Source organism: Scleropages formosus, chromosome 2, assembly GCF_900964775.1.
Source record: "Scleropages formosus chromosome 2, fSclFor1.1, whole genome shotgun sequence".
In the NCBI taxonomy this organism is placed as follows: domain Eukaryota; kingdom Metazoa; phylum Chordata; class Actinopteri; order Osteoglossiformes; family Osteoglossidae; genus Scleropages; species Scleropages formosus.
In genome coordinates this window covers 6,193,345-6,212,619 of record NC_041807.1, presented here as the reverse complement: position 1 = coordinate 6,212,619, position 19,275 = coordinate 6,193,345, and the positions used below count along the sequence as shown (strand labels likewise).

The 19,275-nt window shown below is 49.1% G+C and overlaps 1 protein-coding gene across 4 annotated transcripts in view; it reads right to left on the bottom strand.

The window, feature by feature from the left end:
- Positions 1-680: 680 nt before the first annotated feature.
- Positions 681-19,275, bottom strand: part of foxp4 (forkhead box P4) — a 110,561-nt gene continuing 91,966 nt past the window's right edge. For all 4 annotated transcript variants that reach the window (XM_018758630.2, XM_018758632.2, XM_018758631.2 and 1 more), the window contains 9 exons: positions 15,064-15,151; positions 12,273-12,356; positions 10,350-10,551; positions 9,744-9,820; positions 9,457-9,558; positions 5,991-6,112; positions 5,322-5,388; positions 2,230-2,402; positions 681-1,819 (listed from right to left, as the gene is read on the bottom strand). In XM_018758630.2, coding sequence (XP_018614146.1) covers positions 1,669-1,819; positions 2,230-2,402; positions 5,322-5,388; positions 5,991-6,112; positions 9,457-9,558; positions 9,744-9,820; positions 10,350-10,551; positions 12,273-12,356; positions 15,064-15,151 — 1,066 coding nt within the window. In that variant the 3' untranslated portion in view covers positions 681-1,668. The remainder of the gene's footprint in view (positions 1,820-2,229; positions 2,403-5,321; positions 5,389-5,990; positions 6,113-9,456; positions 9,559-9,743; positions 9,821-10,349; positions 10,552-12,272; positions 12,357-15,063; positions 15,152-19,275) is intronic.

Here is a 19,275-nt window from a genome sequence, read left to right as displayed (position 1 = left end):
CGTTAGGATCTCACGCAGTTTCCCTGCTTTCCCGTCCTTAGATGTTAAGTGCTCTTTTCAGTAAAGTGTAATTAAAAAAGTACAAAATCCAGCAGGAGTCAGAGAGCTAGATGAGGGTATGGGGGCAGCAAATAATACAGTATTTTTGGAATGACAATTTCCCCAGACTGGAATGGTGACAACAAGCAGTTTAGATAACTAAAAAAGTGTTACACACCTAGGACATGAAACATGCCATCATAAAACAGGTGATCCTCAGAAATAAAAAAGGAAAAAGGAAACCAAATGCTACCACACACGTTATAATTACCTACAGTATAGTCGACTTTGTCTCAGACATTCCCTCCTATTTCAACAGTCTGCCTACTTGGGAAGGAATCTTGCCAGTCATACTTTCAATAATGAGAAACGGAGCAGGAAATCCCCAAAGTTCACTTTTCCAAGAGCATTGTGTTGGGAACAGTGTTTTCTCTCTTTCTGTTAAACAAAAAAGGAAGGAAAAAAATCCTTGCGACTTCATCATTGCCGGTCCAGAAGGAAACAGGCCATGACAGAGGGCTCGACAGGTTTTGCTGATGTGAGCAGTCAATTCCTAATTACAAAGGCCAACACTGCCCCAAGACAGGGAGAGAGGAAAAAAAACAAAAATAAAAAAATAAAAATAAAAAATGAAAGGCCCCCCCCACTTCAAGTCCTGCAATGAAAAGATAAAAAATAGTGGACAAACAAGATTTTTACAGACGACATGGATGTCTATCGGAAAGTCCTCCTGCGTGCTGCCCGAAACCGTTCTCTTGCTGCTTTTTCATTAGCGGTTTCTCTGTTAACAAATGAAATCTGCGCCTAATCCAGCTGTCCAGATATCTCCTCGAAATGAAAAAAGGGTGGTAATAAAAATATCTGGAACACTTGACAGAGTAACTCAGTTTCAGATATTGATCAGTGATTTCATTTTGTGAGCACATTTCTGAGGTAATCTTGAGAAAGCACCGCTGCCCCTCCACGTCGAAACACAGCGGCATTTTGGGGGTAAAAATAATTTTTAGGAATCATGAAAAGAGGTAGCTACCTCAGATACGTTTTCCAAAATATATACATGTTTTGGTGTGTTTGCTTGCATTGACAACTACGCCACACCTGCTGTCTGCACGCCGAACTCCACCTGACAAAATGTCCCTCTGGCTCCAATGTCGAACACTTGGTTGCGTGTATCCGCTGTCTGTGTTGGATGTGTAGTCGGGGGCGGGGGGGTTTTGGGGGGAGGTGGGCAGCTCACACCCTCAGAGCAACTGGGTGTCTTTGAGAGGAAAGTCACATCCACATGCGGTCAATGTCTCGGGCAAAGTGTCAGAATACCGGGAAAGTAATGGAAGGGTAGGGGACCAAATATATGCAATTGTAGAAACAAAAATGGACTATGTAGAAAGAGAAACTGCAGCAATGTCTCCATGAGCTTTTTTCCAAGGACTTGCAGAGCAAATGAGAACATACGAGGTCTAACCCTGTTTTGTTAGCTTTTTTTTGTTGGTCATTTTCTTGCATTTTGTATTGTTTCTACTTTTCCTTGTGTGATCTCTTTTCGTGGTGGATTTACTTTACATTGGTGGGAATGGTCATGCCACACCCCTCTATGCTTGGCTCCACCCCTTTAGTTTAGACCCCACCCCTTTATTCCAGCTCCTCTGCAGGAAGCTCCTCCTCCATCTCCCGCTCATCACCAGGTAAAGCTAGGTTCTGGGAGACCGTTGCCATGAGAGACACAGGTCTGCTATCCTCCTCCATCTCTGCAGGTTCCTCCTTCACATGGACTTGATGGCTGCTATGAAAATACAATACAAATTAGGCTTTATTAGGAAAAGGCCATAAAGTCACGATTACAAGATCACGAGAGCTAGCAGCGGTCTCCATGACTCCCCCACCCAAAGGCTGCTAAGGACTGAAGACTTCAAAGTTTTAATCTAATTTTTTCTTTTATTTATTTTATGTTTCTTCTCCTGATGTTTTTCAAGGGTTGCCACACAAAGTTTTATTGTATTGCCTACAATGACAATAAAGTATCTATCTTATGTATAAAGTGATTAAATAAAAGAATAAAATTACATTTTAAAAAATCCTAAAAATGATTTTATCCCTTTGCAGTAAAATTAAAAATCTGATTATTCTTCCAGAATACTCTTACAGGTTTAATACACACATGGGTTTTGAGCTCCACTGGACCAATCCCCTTACCCATACTGCTGGGGGGAGAGTCCAGGGCTGCAGCTGCCATTGCTGTTAACCTGCTCCACGGTGCTGCTGACATCATCGTGACCCACGTGGAGCATGTTGAGGCTCCCGCCGGAGGAAGTGTTCACCATGGTGGGACTGTTGAGCAGGTTGAGGCTGCTCTCCGCCAGCGCCGCCTGAACATGCACATATGGAGCACACACACTTCAAGATGCGCCGATGCCGTAGCCACAGTCTCCCTGCAGCCGCAGCTCTTTCACTTGAGAAGCACCACAGAGGCAGATGTTAGTAATCCTATCTCTACCTTTAAATTACAGAACTGTTTCCCCTTCCTGGCTCACACTTCATACACCACTTACATGAGGACATGAAGAGAACTGAGGTGTGTGCTGCATTTTTCCAGTTACCTTTTAATTACTGACTTTTTTAAAAGCAGCTAGCACAGTAGGTTGGGCGACTTCCCTTCCTCGGAGTCACTTTTACCAGACAGCGATGAGAAGTGCCACACCCCCCCCTTCAGGCCCCTCCTTCCTCATGCATCCACGGCTGCAGAGCAGCACGTGTACGCTGGAGAGAGCAGGTGCCAACCTGTGGCACTGCACACACAAAGGAGTCCAAGGCCAGGGCAGTGATGGCTGCGGGGTGTAGGCTTCTGGTCGAGTGAAATTGGGGCCCCCAGAAAACCACTGCTTGTTTAGGGGCTTTCTCCATCGGGATAGGCAGGAAAAGTGGCAGAGTGGGGCGAAACACCTTTGGTTGTTTTTATAGCAGTTAAAAAAAAGTAGGCCACAGAAGATCCTAAATGAGTCTGAACACGCAGGCTCATAAAAGCAGTGCACTCCACAGAGGTGATTGGCAATGACAGCTGGTTCCGAGGGGCGTGGGGGGGTGTATACAGCCTGATGCTTATTCAAGGCACGGGAGAAGGCTGTCATTCACAACTCTGATTGCATATGCGTGCGTGCGTGCGTGCGTGCGTGCGTGCGTGCGTGTGTGTTTATGTACCCCTTTTGTCCACTAGGTGTCTCCTGTGCACAGCACTTCCACTGCTCCGTCACACACTTCACAGGCCGACAGCAGCTGTACCACTGGAGCCGCCAAGTTCCCTTTGTAGGCATAAAGTGTTAAAATGCCTTAAAGGAAAGCTAGGGCGCTTGAAAAGATTCACGTTCATTCATTTATTCCTTTCTTGCAACCCCTTTCATGCTAATAGTTTTATTTTTTAGAATAATGCCATAATACGATTTGCTCAAGCAGTCTGACTTCCAAGGTCATTCACCACCTTTATAACGTAATTACAGCTGATATTGCATGTCTTGTAACTCAGTCTTTTGCTAGATTAAATTACATTTATTAATTTAGCAGATGCTTTTTTCCAAAGCAACTTGCAATTCCAGGGTGACAATAAGCACATTCAACAGCGGATGAACAGCTTTAGATAGATACACAAGTGGAAAAAAAGTAGCTTGTTGTGAATTCTGTCCTCTGTCCAGCGGAATTTATTGTGTCATAACTAATAAAGCGTTAAAAATTAGAAATTGTGCTGTTGGGGTCAAGGCAAATGTTGAAATGTCTGTAAGAAGCTTTGGGCAGAAGTTAAACAGGAGAAGATAAAGGCACAGAGTCACTCCTCCTTGTGCCCAGTGGCTGCTGAATGTGGAAGAATGGAGCTGTAACTTTTCATGCAAAACAAGGAGCGGTGCCAGAAATAGGCAGAAGGACTGAAGAGCACTAAAGTGCAAGCGTTTGCGTTTGAAGGAACGGCGGTGAAGGCGAGCCCACAAATGTGGGTCACACTCATTAATGCTTAATTGTGACAGCTGCTCGCGCCGTCTTCAGCTTCACAGTCTAACAGTTGAACTGTAAAAATCTGCCAGTTCATTTCCAAACGACCACTTTTCACAAAAACCACACACACACACACCAAGGGCCCCCCGGCCTCAACTTGACGTGTCCGTAAAGGGGTCGCCTGCAGCCGCAAAGCGTTGACAGCGCGATCCACAACTGTTACGTGAAAGCACGCATGTGCATTTGCGCGTGACGGGAAGGAGTGTTTGGGCATAGGACGAGTCGCTGGGTCCCTCTGGCACTTGCAGTCCCCGCACTCGGGACAGCTATCGAAATTCCGCCAAACCACAGCAAGGTGCTCAGCCATGTCTCATGTCTGCGAGAATGTCTTATTAATAGTTTGCTTGAGGCCCGTATGCTTCATTCAAGATGGCATTTTAAAGGGACTAGAGAGAGGGCAAAGAAGGATGTTTCACACAAATCCACAGCAGAGCTGGTGAGTGCTGTTATAAAGTGTATAATTTTAAATTCAAAGTGTAAATTTGTGTGCAGTCTACTTGGAACACCATTCAACAGCAACGCTTATGTTAGAACACATACTTTGTGGCTCTTCCTCAATGGCAGAATTTGCCTTCCAGACAGGACACACTGATCAGATGTGGTACAAAAGCATTATACTTGGAGGAGGGGGTGCGTGAAGCTTTCTCACAAGATTAGACTTAATAAACAGAAAAGATAATTCTCCATGGTGGGCTGTCTGCATGTGCATAGGGCATTGAACCGCTGGTCAGTTCACAGTAGTCTCCTGTCCGAGCTTGAACTCCAGCTGTAGAGACCGAAACACAGGATCCCTCCTACTGACCCAACACTGAAGCTTGGTCCTTCATCCCTCAAGCACAGCAAAAGGGGGGTGTCATCTGCGATACGTGCGTTTCAACACTTGAACACCCCTCCTCCCCAGCCATGTTAACAGAATCTGAAGGAGGTGCTGTTGGGGGGGCTTACAATGCAGTTCTTTTTTGGGCATAAAGCAGAGAAAAACAAGAACCTGACGCTGTCTCTTTAAAACTGATTTTCTAGGACAGACACTAATTTTATGCTATGACCTTAATTGACAAATACTTGATGCTATAAATCATTTGGGGCTGCTTTTGAGTAGTTGGGGGGGGGGGGGTCATTCGGGAACGTGCTAATTACAACAGGAAATTGATATCCGTGCCCTTGTGCATTTGCTCTGTTCTGTGTGTGGCATGGGGAGGGGAGGAGAGTGGAGGGGAGGAGAGGAGAGTGCAGGGGGGAACTCTCACCTGGTAGCTGGCGTTGAGGGATCCGAATCCCAGTCCTGAAATCATATTCTTCACCAGAGTGGGGCTTCTGGAAAACATAAAATGAGAAGCCTTGAGAGCATGTGTGGCACTGGAACTGTGTTCCAGATAAAAAGAACAGAACTGACAAATGGCTGAGTGTATATTCCCACCCACCCCCAAGTAACCCCTACCCCGCCCTGGTCTGCTTGCTTTCATTCTCCACAGCAGGGGTAAAATGTGGTGAACAGCCGAGCTGCCTGCACAACCCCTGCGCAACCCTGTAGCTGTCTCTGGTGAGGCCTGGGAAGCCGTGGAACATCTGTCTGTACAAACGCGAGCAAAGCACTCTTCTTACGCGCATCTGCTCGGGCAGAACACTAACCGTGGCGGACAGGCCACAACAGCTTCTGCAACACATGCACACACTTCCCGCCGCCTCCTCCTGCTGCTAGCCTGCTAGAGACGACAGCATGGCTGAGTGAAGCTACTGTGGATGGCGCCTGCTCCGTGAACCTGTGAATCACCCTGAGTTGCTTTCCGGAAGACACGCCACTGCGCCGCAACTAGAGCAAAGCGCCAAGGGAGCGGAGTCTCCGCTGAAACGCAAGCCTGGGAGCGGAGGACTTGGACAGATGGGGTGCAGCGCGGGTCCCCCAGTGAGGTACCTACCCAGTCATCTTTGGTGGTCTCCTCTTTTGGTATTCGACTTCGTCCACGGTCCAGACGGCTCCCTTCACGTTTTCCACTCGCACAAAGCATTTGTGCAGACTCAGGTTATGGCGTACAGCATTCTGTGTAACACATTTGGAGGAGGAGTTACTACCCGTGACCCCCCGGGTTCCATTCTAAGCACAGACTCCCTCCGTTGCATCAACATCACCAGGACTGAGTTGGATGTGGTTCCACAGAGCAGATCACAGAAACTGGTCATCGTCCATATGGGCATCCCTGTGACTCTGACCCAATGCCTATAATTGTGGATGCTGCTTTTTCCTGGCCTGTACTGCTTGAAATTTCAACTATTTGTACAGCTGAATATTTCAATAAATCCATTTTCACCTTTTCACCCAGGTGCAATAAGTGTGTAGTTCCACAAACTGGAACTGGCACAACACAGACGACAAGCCTGTGCCCTTAACCGTGTTTCATTGATTGCCATACCCACAAGTGACCATAAATACTGTATGATTTTTTTTTTTTTAAATAATATACATACTTTGGTGGTTTGGAGGACCGGAAGCTGACGGTTTAGTGCCAAAACATCTCCAAAGACAAAAAAAAAATCCATTTTTGACGCTAAAATAAGATGCACACCCCCCCCCCCCCCCCTTTAAATTTTACTAATCAGCCACTATCTAGAATAACACCCCCAAGGGAGGCCCGTTCCTTTTCATCTGCTATTTGTAGTTTGTTCATGCCCAATTTCATTACCAATTTTAATTCGTGTATAATTAAATCCTGTGTATTTTTTCTGACACGCTTTTTTAATCCGTAAGGGAGAGATGCAGATGCTGGAATCACTCCTAACCGTAATTACAAGTGCCATAATCAGGCGAGGCCTCCCTTCTTTGAATAAATTTCCACACGCAGGAGCGATGATGCTTAGTTTTGCAAATTAGTCTGACCCCAATTTCAGACTGCCACCTCGCGAATTTTATTTGCATTCCCATTCGTGATGAAAGACTAATTCTCCCAGTTAAAACATTAGCGGCAATTTGAAGGGGGTCAGGCACCGCAGACACAAACAAAATGCCTGAACCGGCAAGGGAAGGAAGGGTGGGGGTAGCGGTGGTGGCTGGGTGGGCCGCTGCTGCGTGGAGGACACGCTCAAGAGGAGATGGGATATAAGGGCGAGCGTGTCTGAAGCGCTGCGGTAACCTGAGCGAAAACACTCCCGCCACGAGGCCTTGCTCTCGAGTAAGGAACTGTGGGAAAACCATGTTCCCAATTACACGGCCTTGACATCAGGCACCCTCACATTCTGCTGCTGCAGGCGGGGACGCAACAAACCTTTGTCGTTTTTATTACGATGACCGTTTTTACTTTATCTCTCTCTGCTGTAGATTTGCGCATTCTTGAGTCATTCCGGTTCCGGACGCAAACTGCACCGTGTCTGTACAGAGGGTGGGAAGCATGCGGTGCTGGTCTCCGAACATGTCGGAAAGCACGAGACCAAAGCGAGCCGTAGAGGGCCACGCACAGCAGCCATCTCAGCGCTGCGAAAGCCTATGGCTTGGTCACACTGCGCCACAAGAAGCGCCGCAACTCCAAACAGGTAAGTGCAGTGCAAGCGGATCGATGTCATCCGCTTAGCAATGTGGAGTGTGAATGAAATATAGATGGCCATTAGGGCCGTTAGAGAACATATATCTCCATTTCTATATTTAATACGGGCCCGAAGTGACTGACGGGCGGAAGAGATGATATGTGCGCAGGGGGAGGGCTGGGGCAGAGGTCCTGGAGGAGAGGAAGCGGTGCACACATTAATTGTTAAATTTCATAAAAGTGAAATGAGTTGTTAAAGATATTCCTGGCGGCCCCCTCCTCTCTCTCTCTCTCTCACACACACACACACACACACACACACACACACACACACACACACACACACTCTCCTCACCAGGCTGTGTGCGACATGCTGGTTCAAGGCCATTAGACAGAAGCCCAGCCCATCGCCCTGCTCTCCAGAGGGGCTGACATACAAATTAGTGGGAATCTTCCCAGGAAGTGGGTCAGCACCGCCAGAGACCAGGGGGCTGGGTACGGGGGGGGGGGTGGAGTGCGAACCTCTAATGAGGCCTGGTGACAGGTGGCACAGTTGCTAAGCGAGTCCAACTCCGGACACCTTGTCAGAATCTGCGGGTTCTGTTCTGCCTTGCCCATAATAACACCTCTCTCTATGGTTTGGCTGTGGCTGCGGCGTCCTCCTCCTCTAACTCTCTTCCTTTGGCTTTATAATGATGGCTGTGTCAGCACGCAGACAGCGCCGGCACTGAGGAAACTGGGCTGGTAAACAGCACATTAGCTGTCCTATTGGGGCTCGAAGGTGAGCAGCAGCTTGCTGATGGGGATACTGCCAGGTGGGTCTGGGGGGCACTTTCACTCTAGGATGAGGAGAGGTGTAAAGACCAAGGAAGAAGTTGAGGGCAGCACAACAGGACAGAGAAGACAATTTATCAACAACTGATGTGCTTTCCAGGACCATCTAGCTAGTCTGATTTGTCCAAGATCCATGGGGTAGCAGCTCTTCCACTATCATCTTAACAGCGTGAATACAGAGCATCTTGTGCCTGCCCGCCACAAGTTAAAGGCATGTACACAGTTCCACGGGCCAGAAGGCCACTCGCTCCCCCAGCTCCTCTAGACGCCATAAGGCATGTGTAGTTATTGTTGTGGGGAAAAAAAAATTAATAATTAATTTAATTAATTAATAGGCCAGAGATTAGAGGGCCACTGTTATGGAGCAGATCACACTTCCCAGCAGTAGGGGGTGCCGTGTGGCCCACACCCCCTGCAGCAGGGGGCCGATAGAGTGCTCTGATGTGGGACTTTCTGTGACTGCAGTGGATGGACAGGATGTTCATCAACAGGCACAAATCAAACAGACCGAAAAGAAGTCACTATGTTGCGCTGAACTTTCTTCTCCACAACTTAAGACGAAGGAAGGAGAAACGGGAGCTGGAGGACTAAGATGTTTGTTTGTACAGCGATTGCTGTACACAGGCCATATCCAAGACTGAAAAGAATTGATGTCAACGAATGTCACAAGGGAAGGGGGTGCGGTGGTGCAGTGGTGCAGTGGGTTGGACCGAGTCCTGCTCTCCGGTGGGTCTGGGGTTCGAATCCTGCTTGGGGTGCCTTGTGATGGACTGATGTCCTGTCCTGGGTGTGTCCCCTCCCCCTCCAGCCTTATGCCCTGTGTTGCCGGGTTAGGCTCCGGTTCCCTGCGACCCCGTATGGGACAAGCGGTTCAGAAAGTGTGTGTGTGTATGTCACAAAGCCTCAAACCTGCCACCTCCACAACATCCAGCAGCTGGGTTTGAACACGCCCACCTCGGCAGAGTCATTGTGCACTTGGCTATAGGCTTTCTCTTGACCCATCCTGGGAAAGGCGGACACAAGCTGGCCTGCTCACCTTCCATGTTGCCGTGTTTCTCCTGAAGTAGGCAAACATTCGCGTAAACCAGTTGTAGATCTCGTTGAGGGTCAACTGTCTGTCAGGGGCTTCCAAGATGGCCTGCAGGAGAAGGCAGCAGAGGAGTGTGAAACAGTGGATGAGCGGAGGCTTGGTGCACAGGCTCCAAATGTTGCCAAAGACCATCAGTTTTAAGGGACAAAAGAGCCATTGCCTGGGGATCACTACCCCAAGCCTGGGTGAGCAGGCAGGCTATAGAGACAAAGGAGAAGAAGGGGCTCTCTTACGTGTCGTATGAGTGAGGCGTAGGTGAAAGGAGGTCTAACATCCGCATTTTTGTAGAACTCGCAGTTCTGCGCAAGTTCTGTGGAAGGACCGAGAAAGGAAATAATGCAGCTGAGCTCCATGAGCTGAACGACGGTTAACAAAAGATGGGTTTTACAAGTGAACCTGCTGTTGTACCAAAAAACCCTAGTTGCTGTATTTTCTTGTCAAACATATTTTAGCTATGTGCAATGTTATTTTTTCCTTTGAAAATTAATTTATTAGTGTGTGTCTATACGCTATGTGTAGACCAGTTTCATAAGCACCGCTCCATAATGGTGTGCACAAGCTAGTTAAATGTTTGTGTGGCCCAGGTCACTCATCTAGTCCAGAGGTCTTAAATCCCAGTGTACCTGCAGGTTTTAATTCTATATGAGCCCTTCACAGCATAACTGAACCAATTAAATCGCCAGTTGAACCAAATTTAGCCTTTAAATACAGTTTACTTATAGCTGAGGACAAACTGAAAGCCACCACATGCTGTGTTCCTTCGTGGGTGACACCCAAACCCGAGGGTTCTGATGAACCACGCTGATGCCTTTCTGCCCCCAGGTATGGTGGGCCCATACCTGAAGCAATGGGGGTGCAGTACTTGTCTGAATTGCGGCGTCGGATAGGCCCCACACTGTGCAGGCTGGAGGAGCTGATGACAGAGGGGCCCTGGCGCAGCGGTGTGATGGGGGTCGCCGCTGAGGTGGGGGGATGAGGTAACCCTTCCGGGTAAGCTTCGGTGTCTCGCTTCATAAGGGAGGCGCTGGAGGCCAGATTCAGCTGCGAGGGGAAATAAAAGGCAGGGATGGGGTTAGCCAGAGTGCTGCCACACACTTGACAGCATGTAGCAACAAGGTCAGCAGGAGGCTGAAACTTCACATACGAGTACGTTTTGTGTGGGTCCCTCTAGCCAAAAGCAAGAGGCCACTGTACTTTCCTCCTGCATGGCACCCAAGAACACCTGGAGCGTTGAGGACACCCCACTGCATGGAGGGCCCAAGGAAGACATTAATAACACTCCTACATTTTCATGAGTGCATTTGTTACCTGCTGCATGGAGGCCAAATGCTAAAAGAACATATAACTATGTCTGCTATTGCAGCCTGCTGTGAGTTGTACCCAGGGAGCAGACTGGCACAGTGGCGCCATTATGAGTGAATGTACTTGACTGATGGAATTCACACCTGGCTCCCTGTATCGAAACCTGGCACTGCCCCTCCAGCTTGATTACAAAACAAAGAACAAGTGCAGCGGTGGGATGGGAATGGGGATGGACCCAGGCGCCGATCCAGCCGTGGTTGCCCTCTTTCTTCATGGACCAGTTCTGCCCAATTAGGTAGATCGGAAAAGAGCGATGGGAACCAGTCGTCCCAGTCGCACTGGGAGTCTCCTTTAAGGGCTGCTTGTTTTGCTCTAATTAAAACCATCATGGGCACGTGCGCAAGGGCTGTGGGGGTGGGGGAGGAAACGGAAAACTAATGCGGAGAATTAACTCGGCCGGCCCCCCACCATCACCGGAGGAGGGAACCTGGCCCATCTCAAGTAATTAGGGGGCAAAATTGTTTAACAGGTACTTAATTAACACTGGAGCAGAGCCAGTTACCATAGCAACTTGGAACCACCTTAATTGAGGGCAATCTTTGTTTTTGCGAGCTCCTCCCTAATGCTGGCGATCTGTTCTGCACAAGTCCCGGCGATGCCACAGGCGCTTTCTGATTTCCCATTAGGCGCTAATGGCGGCCGGTGCTCTGAACACGTCGAAAAACCACAAACTCGGCCCACTTTCCCCCGCCGCCCCTCTGCTGCCGCAATTTATATCCCCTGAATTAAGACACTCCACTTCTAATTGACAATTAATTTCAACATCTTCATATTTTAATAAGACTCCTCATCAATCTTTCGATGAAATATTCATTAGAGAGCTAATAATTGCGCTGTGCTGGCTGTTAGGAATGTATTTCCATTCAGGAACATGGGAACGCTTTGTAATATCTGAAAAGGTGCTATAGAGAGGAGGGTCCCCCGACTGCCCCCCAGCAGCCTCTGCCATATTCTTCCTAAAGGCTTCTCACGTTATTTTTCATTTCTGTGGCATCTGGCTTCCTCTGAGTGAGGCAAAGCTAGAATTGAACAGTACACGGGATTTCTGAACATGGGGGAACACGATCGGAAAGGGCAAAGTGATCACAATCAGGATCTCGAGGGGTTAAGGCTCTACAGCTTAACCGTGCAATCAATCACGCTCCCAAACCAAACTCTTAGCAGACCTTAACAAGAGAACATGTGGATTGTCTGGCACCCGACACTTGCTCAATGGTCTGCAGAACACTCCAGTTTCTTCAGAGAGCTGATCACACCGGTGATGTGAGCCTCATCCTCAACTTGTCAACAGAGGGCACTCTCCAGACTTGGCACACGTGCTCTCTCTGAACACTTCTTAGAAAGCAAAGGTGACGGGGCACGCACCCAGACACAGCCATGCGCACGTGGACGAAACTCACAGGTTGGTTGAAAGGCTTTGGCTCCGAGGGGCGCATATGCAGGTGGGTCATCATGGCCTGCAGCCGCTCGCTCTCCTTGGCCAGCTAGCAGAAGGAGGGGAACAGTGTGAGAGAGCGAGAGAATGACATCACAAAACACCGACATACCATTACAATACCCATCGTGCCATTTCCTGCAGAACTCCTCCATTTACTTTCCTTCCTCAGACCGTGTCATTGTACCACAGAGATCACTGTGGTCACCATCCCCTGGAAGCTGAGCCACTCTCACTGGTCCCATTGTCTCCCCTGCACACAAGTCCTGTCCACAATGTGGGTGGAAGAATCTTAGCCCTTGGGGATCTCATAAACATAGCAGGTCCTAGGTCCCTGTTCTGATCCCCTGGTCCACTGGGGACACCAGAGGGCGGAGCCTGGAGGACACTAAGTGGCACTTAATGGTACTAATTAAACAGCACGATGCTGCAGAGGGGCAGTTTTCCGGCCAAAGTCGGAGCGTTAATGAAGACAACCGTTCCCAGTTCCATTACACATTAGCCTCAGAAAATAGCATCTCCCAAATCCCTCTGGGCTTAATTTGAAAAATGTTACATTTTCACTGAATGAAATAACCCATTTGAATGACTTTTCACTGTTTCCAGCATCATGCCATAAATGGGGTTGGTCTTGGTTGGGGCTGGCAGGGCTGTCTTTCACCTTGAGGGGTTCAGTGCTGAGCAAGAAGTGAAACTAAGCACTACATTTCTTCATTTACTTGATGCTTGTCTCCAAAGCAACTTACAATTATTTCACACATTTATATACGTGGGTAACTTTACTGGAGCAATTCATGATAACTACCTTGCTCAAGAGTACAACATAGAAATTTATTAATTTCCAGAGGTGAGGACTAAACCTACAACCTCTAGGTCTAAAGTCAGCAGCTCTAACCACTACTCTTCCAGCTCTCCTTGTAGTGTGCCAGCTGTGCCCTACACCTGGGAAGTGTCCTCCTGCTCTGGAGCTTGCGGGGCAGCTGCAGTGCAGCTCTACAAAAAGTCCTGCGGCACCATTCCGTGAGCCACCATGCTGCCACGTGGTCCTAGGGGGGCTTTTTTCTGGAGGGGACACTCTGAGGCATGCTAGGCATGCTGGTAACGGTTTGGATCTAACAGCTTTCGCTGAAGGAGTACGGAGTGGGGGATCTGGGGCATGGGTGCTGGGTGCTGAGATATGCTACAGCCTGAGCTGCCTGTCCGTCACTCTGTGTCTCCCAGGGGCCGCAGACAGCTCAGTGAGCGCTGCTCGCAACACGCTGCCCTCCCAGCAGCCAACGCTTCTTCTCATGCTTTCATTTGCTGTTTGACACTGCCATGGTTGAGTAAGGAAAATGGAGGAGCAAATTAGCATAGGGGGTGAAGACAGGAGGACCCCAACATGAACGTGGGTGCGATAACACCTCAAGTAAAGGTGAATGTTTTTTTTTTACATATCATGCCATATCAGCTTCCAATTAAAAACCCGTGTTGGAGCGTAGGAGAAACCCTTATTTGGTGCTCACCTCCCAAAAACTGCGCCAATATAAATATGGAACACTGGACATGTGGTCTAAATTCTTCCCAAGACTGATACACACTCTCATCAATTAAGAGTTGCCTGCAATTCAGATACTTTAAGTGCTTTACATTGCTACTTATCCAGAAAAATGTTGATGCTTCTGTGTTAAATAAAACACACACACACAGGGAGTATATGCTTCCTTCTCCAGCCATGAATGTTACTCTTAGGAGTTTTTGTGCTCGGATGATGGATAGTGGCAAGAGTGCAGTGAAGATGTTGGTATTGGGGAGTGAAGGGTTAAGTCATGGCCAGTCCAAAGAAAACACCACCCCCCACACACACAAACACCTCCCTCATCAGGGCTCTAATTAGAGATGACACAGCGTCCGCAGCTCCGACAGCCCCACTGCGAGCCCGCAGCAGGAGAGGGGGGCGGGAAACTTTATAATTGGGGGCCAGTTGATGGCAGTTTCACCAGGACTCCTCTACATTACAAGCTCCAGTAATTTCTATGAAATCACAACTCGTTTGTGACAAACCATAAGCTTGGGATGAAGAAGTGCTTGACACCCAGCATAAATAAACATACGTACACGCGTGTGTGTGTGTGTGCGCAATTTAATAAAACTCAGATTATCATTACCCCCTCTCTCTGAGGATGCTGTGAGCTGTGTTTGGTGCTCATAACGGAAATACCATGGGTTAACTTGAACTGTACACCCACACCTACACACCAATGTTCACATAGCAAGAGAAGTAACACCCACTCCCCCCCCTCACACACACACACACACACACACACACACACACCGACCACGTTCTCACATTATGCTACAGCGGTGGACTGCGACTCCCAGCTGTGCCACTGATTCAGGAATCTGTGATTATGAGGAGGAAGCGTTAATTCATGTCTGTTGCGCTGTGAGCAGAAGCACAGACGACGGTGCAGCAAAGTGCCGCCACAAACCCTTGACCCTAGTGTAGCACCCCTCCCTCCAAAGCCATCACTTCAACTGTCGCGCACGCCAGCTGGAGCTGAGCTTCAGGCCAAGCCCAAGACAATGAAGTGGGCTCAGGACCTTGCTGCCCATCTCCTTACTGCGGCACAAGATGGGAGCAGAGGCAGCTGTTACTTGAGGACCCTTTTTCCTCCATGAGAGAGTCCTGCTGACCCCTGTGAGAAGCACTGCACCCCAGAGGGGGCAAGGGTGTGCTGTGGCTGGGAATGGTGCAAGGCCCGAGAAGCACCTACCTGAATCTCCAGCTGCTGCACTACTTGCATCTGCACCCTGCACTGTGCTGTGCTGCGGTCATCGAGGGCGTGCTCGCTGTTCAGGTGCCTGTTGAGAAAGCGTGGCATCAGTGATGTTCAGGTCACCAAGTGAGTCATCTGAGCAGATGGCGCTCTGTTCAAAACCCAGGAAGAGTGCTGACGGTCGCCCCCGAGAACAGCACTTCGCTTACACTACTTCTGCACGTTTGCTTCTGCAGACGTGGGAAATGCACACCTAAGTGCAGGCAGCGTAAATCCGTACAGAGAAGAGGGTGTCCATATCTCATGACTAACATAAGAGCGCTGCTCTGTGCCGAGGACAGGGCAGGAAACAGACGCAGGACTTCAACTGCTTAGAGGGGTCACAGCATTAAAATGTCACGCACTTACACTTTTTGTAAAAACCCAGGCACTATGCTCCGGTCCCTGTTACAGACCCTTTACAAAGCTCCTATCACCAGCTGTATCGTGTAAGGATACATCCTTTGAAAATGTAGAGCGCCACTCATAATGTCAACCCTGTTTTTGGTGTCGTCAATTTCATCCTCTCTCTACAGGCAGCTACTAATTAAGACTAGGAAAGTTCCCAGCCAACACACACAGAAAAGCTTTGCCAGGGTTTCCAAACACGTAGCCTTGTAGGTAACGGGCGATCTGTTCACTGGACATGTTCCCTAATGCAGTCGCCACCCACGTGTCAGCGCAAACCTGTGGCCATCTTGCAGGAACATGCCGCAGAAAAAAAATTAGTTAGACGAGCCAGGAATGACCTCATACAAATCTATGTCTACATAAAAATTTGCAGATAAATTTATTTTTCCAGCTCTCATTTCCTGTGGCCCAATTTGAGGGCCTCATCCGACAGAACTCTCTATTGAAAGGAAACACTCACAATAGCGCAGTTCCACCTGCAGCAGCACATGTCATCAGACCACACACTTTATTTCCTGCCAAACATATTTGGACATAAAAGGGTAGCCCTGGTACAGCGGTACGGCGGTTAGTCTGCTGCCTCGGAGTGCTATGCTTGTTTGGACATAGGTTTGAATTGGTATGACTGTGTAGGTTTCCCCGATGCTCTGGTTTCCTCACATGGTACAAAAGCATGCAGTTCTGCTCAACGGGTGGCCCTAAATTGTGCATAGAGAGTGTACAGTTACACTACAATGGACTGATGTCCTATCCAGGGTGTTCACCTCTAGTCCAGCACCCTGGATTCTGGACTACAATAAGCCAGACAAAGACAAGTTGTTGAAAAACTTGAGTGAGTGTTCTGTATTATAACATTTGAGCAGATAAAGCTTTCCTATACATGTCAAACTTTTTCATAAACACTCAGGATGTAGAATGTCAAGGGTAAGAGGGACAAAGGAGGCATACACACCACCTCACTTTACAAGAACAAAAAAAAAAAAATTACTACATAACTCTGGTTTGTGATGTAATTCTGTCTTTCAAATGCTTTCTCCCTCATTCTGTCATCTTCCATTGGTAAAAGAAGCTTATGGTCTGATGATGTGCTGGATGCATGCATTTGGTGAAGGAGATCCAGAACAGAGACTGGATGGGCCACACAGCCAAATGAACTGGTGCCCCAAGCCTTATTATTCTCCTTTTCTGCTTTAACCATCAGGCATATCATGACAAAAAGAACGGGCTAAAGAAGGGGAGCAACGAAAAAAGGTTTAAAAAAAATAACACACACACACACACACACACATAAAAATACACCTGGAAATGACCTCATTTGTTTTGACGACACTGTTTACTGAGAGAGAGGGCATGGTAGCACAGTAGCGCAGTGGGTTGGACCGGGTCCTGCTCACTGGGGGGTGTAGGGTTCGAATCCTGCTTTGGGTGCCTTGCGATGGACTGGCGTCCTGTCCTGGGTGTGTCCCCTCCCCCTCCAGCCTTATGCCCTGAGTTGTTGGGTTAGGCTCCGTGACCCCATAGGGGACAAGCGGTTCAGAAAATGTGTGTGTGTGTGTTTGTTTACTGAGAGACATAAGTTTGCAAGTGTTATCCAATCCTTGTTTTCCTCCAGAATGCATGGGGACTGTCGAGATGACGTGGCGCTGGAGCGGAGCACAAAAGTGTGCTGGTCCTGTGGGACCGCTCCTGTGAGCAGATCCTCAGCTGCTGTTACTTCTTGATCCTTTCCCACCACCGTACACCCCCCCCCAACGAGACACTCGCTGCCACCGGAGACCCGCGTTCCCTCCCACAGCCCTTGTCACCGGGTGTGGTGGCTTGGTTCTTCCTGGGAAGGACCATGCGCCTTCCTGCTATCTGCCACCCCAGCTGGTTCACAGCCACCATCTCATGATTGGGAAAGCAGGAAAGCACTGCTTTCAGTGTTTCTTGTCCCCATGCATTCTCCTCACATACTTTTCCCTCTTCGATTTCAAAATACACTCTCCAGCAGACACCGCCAAATGCCCATATTGTCCTGTTTGATTTTCTGTGGGTGGTGTTTTTGGAATTGGGGCATCTCTGGACGTGCAGGTCATGTCAAAGCAACAGCTGGAGCCCCGGGCTCTGCTGGGAAGCTCTGTACCCCCCACACCAAAGCACAGTCTGACTGGAGCCTTGAGTCCCCAGTGGCTTTAAAACGGCTGAGCTACACTCATGTGAATTGCACATCAAACAAGGCGACAGGGTCAGAGATGGGGGGGGAATTAGATGACTAAGACTCCTGAAATGTAATGCCAGCCCCCCTTGTGTATCGCCTGGGTTCTGGCTTGGAAGGTTGCCAAACAAGCACCTGTCCCCGTCCCCCGTCCCTATCCGCGAAGCCACTCCCACTATGGGTGGTTCCATCAGAACCCAAAACACTGAAGACAGCCTTCTTTGTGTGCTGCGTCTGCTCTGGTCGTCTCCACCAAAGTGTCACCGAGCAGGGCAGACTAGGGCGAGCTACATATTATCAGAGAGGCATTCTTTCCGCAATAACAATGATGTCACCCTGCTGGAAACCCAAGAACTGATAGTCGTTCCTCAGCAAGCCATACGACAAGAAATGATCTCACCCCATCCCGAACCTTTTTCATTCCCCCTCTTTCGAAAGAGAAGTACAAACCACAATGCTTTATGGCTCATAATAAACAGTAGCTCCTTTTTTTTTCCATGGAACCTGACAATGAGGCACTGTTTACATCGGCCCCAACGGGGATTTAGCTGCAGTTTCAACCGCCCAAACCACAGGCCAGGCGAACAAAGAGGACGAGTATTCCGACACATGTAGCTCCGGCGTGCCAGAGAAAACCAAAGCCCATTAAAGGGCTCGGGAGCGAGGGCAGGGCGAGCAAGGCGAGGGGGCCACGCAGCACTGGGAATTTGGCCTGAATGGGAGTTTTTATCACCCGCACACAGCTCCCAAGGCATTCCTGCATCCGCGAGTGGCTTCCCGCCAGGTTGGCCTGGGGAGACGGCCGCCCTCCCAAATCCTGCCCTTCCTGCCCTGTGTGGTGACTCAGGCTGACAGCAATGCAGTGTGGCCAACTGACGGCATTATCTCTCACCCTTTTTTCTTTCACCCCCCCCACCCTCACCCTGACCCTGACCTCAAACGACGCGAAACAAAAATGCCGCACATCCCAACAACAGCCAAGCGCCTGACAAACTTTCCCAAAGTGTCCCACAGCTTCCGTGTTCCCCCATGCCACTCAGTGAGCATCCTCTCTCCCAGGGCATGGGTGCATGGCCGGGGATCTCTCGGCACCGAGCCCATCTCAGATCTTCCCCGGGGGGTGGCTGACCATCTTCCCGAGGGCTGCCAGTTTCTCCAAGTAATGCAGGGGCAATTAAAAGAGTGCTTCTCTCCCCATCCGAGAGACCTGACCAGGAGAAGTCTGGGTCTTCATTAACAGGGCTGCGGCACCTCCCATTTACTGGGGTTTGGGAATCTTGCGGATATCAAAACAGACGTGGCGTCAGGAGACAGGAGGTGTCTGGGGAGGGTGGGGGCATAAAAAGTGAAAAAGAAAATAAACAGAGGAACAAAAGCTCGGAGGGGGCCGATGTGAGCTTTGTGGCCTATGGGGCCGAGAGCCATGAGTCGTGCCCATGTGACTGTGGACTGTGTCAGCCCTTTCCATTCTGATGTCTAATTATTTTAACACCAAAAGACAATGGGCTGTTTACATCTCTGTTTCGCTCAGATCTTTCCTCCCTTTATCGCTAGCAGCAAGC